The sequence below is a fragment of the Sinocyclocheilus rhinocerous genome, unplaced genomic scaffold (assembly GCF_001515625.1).
Source record: "Sinocyclocheilus rhinocerous isolate Xijiao unplaced genomic scaffold, SAMN03320098_v1.1 scaffold50, whole genome shotgun sequence".
Lineage (NCBI taxonomy): Eukaryota > Metazoa > Chordata > Actinopteri > Cypriniformes > Cyprinidae > Sinocyclocheilus > Sinocyclocheilus rhinocerous.
In genome coordinates this window covers 1540594-1549959 of record NW_015641057.1, presented here as the reverse complement: position 1 = coordinate 1549959, position 9366 = coordinate 1540594, and the positions used below count along the sequence as shown (strand labels likewise).

Here is a 9366-nt window from a genome sequence, read left to right as displayed (position 1 = left end):
ACAAAAACCTTTATTTTGGATGTGATTAATCGTTTGACAGCACTACTCTATTTATTATGTATATATACTGTAAAGACACAAACATACAGTATCTATTTTGAAAATATTTACATGTATTCACATGTATATATTTATATTCAGAGAATTTATATTATAAATATATTTAATATAGAAGCATAACATATTTTTCTTAATTAAACTTAACTTATGAGTCTTTTCTTTTTCAATTTATTATTACAGTTAGTTGACAAAGCAACATTTCAAATTTTCATTTAGTTTAGCTTGAAGTAAAGAAATATTCTAAAACTAACATTGAAATTTAAAAAAATTATAAAAACTATATACTGTAGACAGATTAAAAAATAAATAAATAAAAATAACAAAACAAAACAACAAAAATACTAGAAAATATATATAAATAACACTGTATCTCACTTTTTGTGACCATTATATCCCCAAACTGAGCTCACCACACACACACACACACACACAGGTCTGTACCATGAGCTGCTGTCGAGCGACACACACTCCGTCGGCCGTGCCCTGGATCAGCAGCGAGGGTGTGTGCTGCGAAGCGCTGAGGTCGGGCAGGATGATCTGCGTGTGCGTCTGATGCATGACGGTCAGGAAGTTGGCTCCGTTCTGACCCAACAGGAACAGGTGCTGCTGCGAGGTCACGTCCAGCTGTGTGCTCACCATCACCCCTGTTACCCCGGCCAGTGCCTCCGCGCCCAGCAGCAGCTCCATCAGGACGCAGGTGGCCTTCTGCAGAGGTCAAAGGTCAGTTATTGATGCTGTATGCGGCGCTATGTCGTGTGTGAAGGCGAGCGTCACCTTGACGGCAGCGGCGTTTCCCTGCGTTCCTCTCACGCTGCAGGTGCTGCAGTAGAGTTTGGGCTGCGTCCTGAATCTGACGCTCACGGCAAACGCCTGAGCCACGTGCTGAATCACCGGCGAGCCCGTGTCACACACCACACCTCCCACAAGGGTCACAGGCAGGTCAAAAGTCAGCACCAGGGGCTGCAGGTCCTGCAAATCAGATTCACGTGCACACACCCGTAAAACACATATTTGAATCTAAATATATGAATCTTGAATACAAAGCCATATATTTGAATATAATGAATATGTATTAGAATGAGTCACATTTTATTTTTCGTAATGGTGATTCTGCTTAGATTTTCATTATTACAGTACAGTATTTTTTAAAATGTAAATCAGCATAAAAAGTAGCATGACAAATACTACCATAATGCATAAAAACTTTACAAATGTATATTTTTAGATTTTAAGGCGAGCGTCACCTTGACGGCAGCGGCGTTTCCCTGCGTTCCTCTCATGCTGCAGGTGCTGCAGTAGAGTTTGGGCTGCGTCCTGAAGCTGACGCTCACTCCGAACGCCTGAGCCACGTGCTGAATCACCGGCGAGCCCGTGTCACACACCACACCTCCCACAAGGGTCACAGGCAGGTCAAAAGTCAGCACCAGGGGCTGCAGGTCCTGCAAATCAGATTCACGTGCACACACCCGTAAAACACATATTTGAATCAAATGTTACTTGAAATAAAATAAAATAAAATATAAAAATATAATATAAAATTAAACTTTTTATTTCAGCAACATTTCTCTTTTTTTCTTCTCTTGCTAAAATAACTAAAACTAAATAAAGTAAAAACTAAAACAGATAAAAAAAAAATTTATATTAATTAAAAATACAAACAAAAACTGATCCGAAAAAAAAAATACACCTATTTATTATAGATAATAATAATGAGTGATAATATTGTTTTCAGTGATGTGCAACCTATACATATCAGTTGATACCTCACAAAATGCATTTAATTACCCTTTTATGGTCTTGATCTTTCTTTCTTTCTTTCTTTCAGATTATGAGGTGATATATAACCAAGACACATCTTAAACAATCTTAAAAATCTTTTAAAATAAATAAATAAATAAAAGAAAAAAATCTAAATATATGAATACTGATTATAAATTCACATGTTTGAATTCACATGTTTCATATATATTGAATATTAATGTTAATGAGTCACTGACCCGGATCTGTCTCCTGGCAGACTCCACCCCCTGAACCGGCCCAGCGATTGACACCTGCAGGTATATACTTACTTACTTACATTTGCATATAAAACTCAAATGAATCATGTAGTATGTAGTGTGTACAGCAGTATGCTACAACAGTGAGGGAAGTGAGTACCTGGTTGCTCTTTTCTCCTGCGCTGTTGTTCCGGTTGGAATCGGGGAAGTGAATGTGGCAGGAAGTGTCCTCCATGACCTTCTTAATGTTCCCGCCTCCTTTCCCGATCACATGAGAGTGCTCCGTGTGTGTGACGTCCATCTTCAGCGTGACTTTATTCACCTGTGCACAGGTGGGCTGCTGTGAGATCGCCACAGGGCAGATGAACAGAGAAATCAAAGGAAGCTCAAACCTCACCTTAGTCTCTAGAAGCTCCAAAATCTTGTGTTTGGCCTCCAGAACGTTTGCTCTCTTCCCCTCCACTTTCACATGAGGATCTGAACAGAAATACACAAATCATCACAATGCATTTTACTTCTATAACTCCATATTCAGTGGAAAACGTGTGGATTGGGATCATAAAAATGGTCTTTATTTTTGTCAGCAGTAAAGAAAAATAATTTTAAGAGATGGAGATAGTCATTACATTTCAAAATATTATGAAAATTTTTTTTTCCCCCTTTGATTTTATTGTGAACAATTCATCGGTGCATGTTATTACACTTACTAAAACATTTGTTGAGAAAGTAAATTGTTGCTATAAAAATATTATCTGCATATTCAAACTTGGTGCACGAAGATGCAACCATCTGAAATAAAATAAAAAATGTAAATTAATTAAAAAAATAAAATGAAAATAATACTAAAATAAAATAATAAATAAAATAAAATAAAAGAAGATATAAAAGAATACTTCTTTAATATTTTAGTTTATTTAAGTGTGAACACCCCTAAATATGTCTGGGGTTTAAGTTTTAGCCATTTTTGTGAGTTTTTGCCACTTTTTTAATACCAAAAATAACTAACTAATAGCTAATAAATAATATAAAAATAATATAATATAAATAATAGCTAACTGTCGTACGCTCATTCACGAGAGAGTGGCTTCCAGCGGATGATGTAGGAAGTAGGCGTAGCATAAGCTCCGGTGAGAATATGCTAGTCTCGCGAGAAACAAGTTTTGTTTACAGCAAAGGAAAACCAGTGTCCTCTCGGCTTATATCGAAATCCTCCGACATTCTTCTTTACAAATCTTCGTTTTGTACTACTAATTTGTGACCGGTGTTTTGTTTTGATCTCTCCTCTGCGCTTCCACGTACGTCAATTCCGCGTTCGTCACCGCGTTTGCCTACGTGCTACGTCATCTGGATGCCACTCTCTCGTGAACGCACGTACGACAGTTAGCGGAAGCTAGAGATTAAGATTTATAAAGTTGACAATATGGATGTTTTTCTTACACAAACGCATCGCGTCGCTTCAGAAGGCCTTTATTAACCCCCCGGAGCCGTGTGGACTTCTTTTTTAATGGATGGGTGCAATTTTTTGGACTTCAAATTTTGGGGTACCATCCACTCCCATTATAAAACATGGATTAGCCTGGACATTATTTAATATAACTCAGATTGTATTCGTCTGAAAGAAGAATGTCATATACAACTAGGACGACTTGAGGGTGAGTAAATCATGGGGTAATTATCATTTTTGGGTGAACTAACCCTAGTTAGATACTGGGCATGCACATTTACATATTTTCCGAGCCAATATAACGTGCAACCTATGAAAATGGTTTAAAAAAAGCACATGGTGCCATAGTTTCATCCCTTTAGAGTGTCGCAGTGACCGTCTGTTTGCAGTAAAGGACCTGTCATAGTTTAATGAGTGGGAGGATGACATGAAGCGAGGTTAGCTGCATTGAAAACAGATGAGCGCACATGTGCATATACAGCTCCCGATCGGGGCGAAGCTTACAGGATTTTGTCCACAGAATGATAAGAGCACACGTTTTAACATATCATTTTATTATTTAACACTCAGTATTTTAACTTAAGCGCTGCAAGCCATGCATACAGCGCCGGACATGACAGGTTTTCTGGTATACAAAACAAGTACTCAGGAATTCCTTAGCTTATTGCCGTTACTGTGGCAGCTAACAACAGCACAGCTTAACCATCCGCACATTTTTATATTTAGTTATATTAAAAAGTTTCAATTCAGTCGATCTTTTTTTACCCTGTTTTAACATAGATTTCTATGGAGACCGGCCGTAGCTGTCAGGCAAGATGGCGGATAGCAGCGGTGGCACATAATATCCACGTTCTGATTGGTCAGATTGCCTGTCAATCAAGCTTGCTGCGAGCGGTCAATTGAGGAAAAACTACAGATGATAAAAAAAAGAAAATACAAAAAAAAAGAAAATCAAAATATAAAAAAAAAATATTAAAGTATTTTTCTAAACATATCTGTTTAGATTTTTTTTGTTGTCATTTTTGTGCTTCAACTTTAACTAAACAAAAATGAGAAAAGTTGCCTTGGCACTTAACTGAAATAAAAATAAGTTTAAGGTTTTTTTAGATTTTATTTCAATTAACATAAATGTTTTATATTTAGCTTATAACAACTGCCCCAACCCTAAAAGAGAGTACTTTGCATTTATAGTAAAAAAAATAAAAAAATAAATACAAATTAATAATAATAATAATAATTTATCAGTCATTTTTCTAAATACGTCTGAATATGTCCCCAAACTAGGGTTTTGTCATATTTATCTTACTGGACAATTATGTCCCCAAACTGAATCTTGTTTACGCATAAAAACCAAAGCACACTTTGGGCTTTAACCCATATAACTTTAGCTTAAACCTCATCTGCATATTCAGACTTGCTGCATGAAAATGCATTGCGTCAGGTGAGATGTCAATAATGGCAAAGGCAATTGCACGTAACCAGACACCAGGAATACAGTGCATGGGTCATGCTTACTAGTTTTATGACACCTTTATGGTGCTTTGGAACTTTTTGGTCATTGTATGTAAAACAGCAGCCTGGACATTCAACTAAACGTCTCTTTTTAGGTTTGGACCAACATAAGGGTGAATAAATAATGACAGGAGTGTGACAGCACTCACCTTTCTTTGATTTGGCACCGATCTTCAGCTTGGATGGCCATTTCACCTGCGTGTGTGTTTCTCTCATCACCTGAGATAATGAGTGTGCGAGGAAGAGAAACTCACGTTCAGAGGACTCAAGACTCAGTTTGCATCTTCACATCCTCCATTCAACAGAGACAATGGCTCATTAGCATCTCAAAGCTCTTAGTTTTGCCTTCATAACAGCAAACCTGTTCTGTGTGTTTGGGACAAAATCACTTCAGTGACTTTTTTCTTTCTCCTTAATTAACAAAAGACCAGAAAACCGCAAAAAAAAACAAAAAAACAGTATGTGATCTTCATACTGAGACACCAGAGGATCTCAACAAACATATGCACAAGTTTGTTGGCAGTCGCTTTGACAGGATTATGAACGTTTAAATATGAAAATGTGAATGAAGCCCATATCAGAAACTGATCAAAGATGAGTTCATATCAGTTATTGTAGGTAACCACAACTAAAACCATAAAACACATTTTCATTACTTGAAATAAAATATACAAAAACTGAAATAAAATATATAAAACGTATTTCAGTTAGATCCCAAAGCAACATTTTTTATTTTTTAGCTGAACCTTAGTACTAAAACAACTAAATATATTTAATCTAAAACTAACAATAAAAAATAAAAATGACATACAACAAAAATTACTAAAAATTACTATATATATATATGCATGCAAATATATATATATAATTCAAAATATTAACAAAAAATATAATAAAATATCAATGACAATAATAATATCAATAATATTAGATGTTTATTTGAACTCTTTCGGTTTCTTACCTTCTGGAAGAACTCCTCACCTGACAGTCCAGAACCTTCTGCAGGAGCTAAAGACAAAGAGAAAGAAAGATTTATACACCATATTTTATATTAAAACATTATAATAAAATTATAAGTTATAAAATATATTTAATTATACACGATGCAAAATATAAAAAATATAAATGGAATTTAAATATATCACATTACATAATTTGCATTTATAAAACCAAATTTTGTTGATATTGCGCTCAGTTTACAGATTTTCTATATAGTCTGTTTCTAAAGTATACTATATGTAGACAAATAAACATACATTTACAGACAAATACATAAATACACACATATACACACAAAATACGCTTTACCAACAATGTAAATGGTACTTAAACAAATAAACAGCTGTGTGTTTTTGTTAAAAATTGTTTTTAAAAAATTGTTTAATTATATTGCATGTTTTGCATTCATAATAGCATATTTTGTTCATATTGTGCTCTGTTTAAACATCAACTATTCGAAACTATATGTAGACAATATATAGGCTATATGATACTTTATATGCTTTACTGAAAATGTAAATGTTCCTGAAATAAACAAAGTTACAGTGTGTGTTTATGTATTGGTTTGATAAATCTCTAAAGAAACTACACAACACAAACATCTAATCTCAAACAGAGTTCAAACATGTAAAGGCAGTGTGTGTGTGTGTGTGTGTGTGTGTACCTGGTACTCCTTACGTTATGGGGACCTAATGTCTCCACAAGGATAGTTATACCAGCAGTTTTTTTTACCTTGTGGGGACCTTTTTTTTTGTCTCCATGAGGAAAACAGCTTAAAAATCATACAGAATGAAGTTTTTGAAAATTTAAAACAGCAAAAAGTTTTGTGTGAGGGGTAATTTTAGGCCTAGGGTTTAGGTTAAGAGATAGAAAATACAATTTGTACAGTTTGAAAACCATTACGCCTATGGAGAGTGTCTGTGTGTGTGTGTGTGAGGGGGTGGTAAAGTTAAACACATTTGCCCCAGAGTGACATTTACAGGGTTAGGGTGAACATCCCTCCTTTCATTAACTGCTCTTCATCGCTACGGGTTACACGGCTCTGCAAGCAAGAATGACTGAACAGCCAGCGTGTGTGTGAGTGTGCGTGTAAAAGAAAAAGCCCCCAAAGCTGCTTCTGAGAAACGGCGTCAAACAGCAAAGTTATGTTAGAGCAACCGATGCTGACGCAAAACTAATTCACCTCCCTGTGAAAGAAGCAAACACAGCGAACTAAAGACACAATGAGCAGAAACACAGACGACTGAAGCAAGAATCACTGTTAAAGCGGTGTGTGTGTCCAGTGTTTGAGATCCAGAAACGAGCGATTCCTCAAATCATGTGTGTTTATGAGGAGAGCTGTGCTTGCTAAGTAATCAGAGGCACCTTTTTTCAACAAAAAAAATACTGTTTCTAATTCTAAGGAACTTTAGGTGAAAGATCTGATGTGAGGTTCATCTTAAAGTTAACTCCTCCAATAAGTCTGATGAGCTCTGAAGGAGAACTTCTGAACTTCTATACCAGATCAGCACAAAAACATCTGCATTTCTTTGCTTTCCTCTCTGACAAGCTCAATCGGTCACTCGCTCTCATCTCTGAGGGATTTGAATGCGAACTCCAGCTCGTGTTGATGAATCATGGCCGGTTAAACTCGACTCGACTCCAGAATCTTCCTGGACAGCTCATGATAACAGACCATTAAACCTGTTCATCACAGCAGAAGCGCCACACAAACGGGCCACATCCATCTAACGCTCCCTAACATCACATCTCAGTGCATTCAGAGGGACATTTTGCTGGAAAACCATGACAGGTGGCTTTCTAAATGGGTTTCATTTGCATGCACAGGTTAATGAAGCTTCTGGAATAATTCTACAGAAAACCGTGACAGATTACCGTCATCGATCAAACACTGACCGTACAGCATGAGCTCCAGCTTCTTCCGGTCGATCCGGAATCTCTCCTCCACACACTCCGGGTCTGAAGGCTCCTGGTCCTGAAGTTCAGATCCTTCATCCTCCTCGTCCTCATATTCCTCCTCCTTCTTCTTCTGGTTTTGCAGGGTCTGATCCTGCTCCCGGTTCTGGTCCAGCTGCGGTCCGTCGCAGGACTCTGGTTCAGGAGCCTCAGGAACAGAGCTGCATGTCTCTGAGGCCGCCATAGTGAGAGTGTGTGTGTCCGTCAGTGTGACCAAGGAAACAAGAAAAAGAGAGGCCCTGAGACACACACACACACACACACACACCTCAGAACAGAGCAATATAGCACATCACACCCCTCTAACAGATCACATGACCACAGAACAATCTCAATGAGACGCAGCTGAGAACTTTTGTATCACTGTTGTTTCTCTTAAAATAAAAGAGGCTCAAATGAGTCACCACCCAGCTAACAGAGAACGTTCTCTCAAAGTTCTGAACAGCAACGTTAATAGAATGTTTGCTCAGCGTTATCTGGTCTTTAATAATGTCAGCATAAAAACATACAGGGTTCATGGAATGTTTTTTTTTAACCTTTTTTGAAATGTCACTACTTGTTTCAGAATGTTCATAAACCATTCAAAAGTAACATTCCCATAATGCAATCAAATGGAATATTCCCTTAACGGTCGCATTAACTAATAAAAAAGTTTTTAAAACATGTATGCCTGGTTTCACCGACAAGGTTTAACTGATTGCACTGACATATCTTAAAATCTGTCATTGTCATTGATTTGTGTCAAGATGCACACCAGTATATTTTTTTTCTAAAAGGCACATTTAAAAAAACATGTCTTTGCAACACTTTAGTATGGTGACCAATTCTCACTATTAACTAGTTGCTTGTTAGCATGCCTATTATTAAAGAGACAGTTCACCCAAAAATGAAAAATCTGTCATTAATTACTCACCCTCATGCAATCCCGTAAGACCTTTGTTCGTCCTCGGAACACAAATTAAGATATTTTTGATGAAATCCGAGAGCTTTCTGACCCTGCATAGACAGCAATGGAACTACCATGGTCAAGGTACAGAAAGGTAGTAAGGACATCGATAAAATAGTCCATGTGACATCAGTGGTTCAACCGTAATGTTATGAAGCTATGAAATACTTTTTGTGTGCAAAGACAACAAAAATATCAACTTTATTCAACGATTTCTTCTCTTCTGGGTCAGTCAGCTACCATTCATGAGAGTATCACGACTGTTTATTAATACTTATAAAGCACATATTCTGCATGACCATATTCTACATCCCTAATCCTACCAATACCTAAACTTAACAACCACCTTACTAACTATTAAGAAGCAGCAAATTAGGGGTTTAGTTTATTGAGGCAAAAGTCATAGTTAATGGTTTGTTAATAGCGAGAATTGGACCTTAAAATAAAGCGTG

At 36.8% G+C, this 9366-nt stretch overlaps 1 protein-coding gene across 1 annotated transcript in view; it reads right to left on the bottom strand.

Annotated features, from left to right (window-relative positions):
- Window positions 1-8206, bottom strand: part of LOC107754484 (protein bicaudal C homolog 1-B-like) — a 21076-nt gene extending 12870 nt beyond the window's left edge. Inside the window, exons 1-8 of the mRNA XM_016570948.1 lie at window positions 7909-8206; window positions 5975-6021; window positions 5163-5232; window positions 2455-2534; window positions 2218-2379; window positions 2058-2111; window positions 1305-1499; window positions 502-765 (exon numbers count right to left, since the gene is read on the bottom strand). Of these exons, the coding sequence (XP_016426434.1) occupies window positions 502-765; window positions 1305-1499; window positions 2058-2111; window positions 2218-2379; window positions 2455-2534; window positions 5163-5232; window positions 5975-6021; window positions 7909-8152 (1116 nt within the window). The 5' untranslated portion in view covers window positions 8153-8206. The remainder of the gene's footprint in view (window positions 1-501; window positions 766-1304; window positions 1500-2057; window positions 2112-2217; window positions 2380-2454; window positions 2535-5162; window positions 5233-5974; window positions 6022-7908) is intronic.
- Window positions 8207-9366: the final 1160 nt, after the last annotated feature.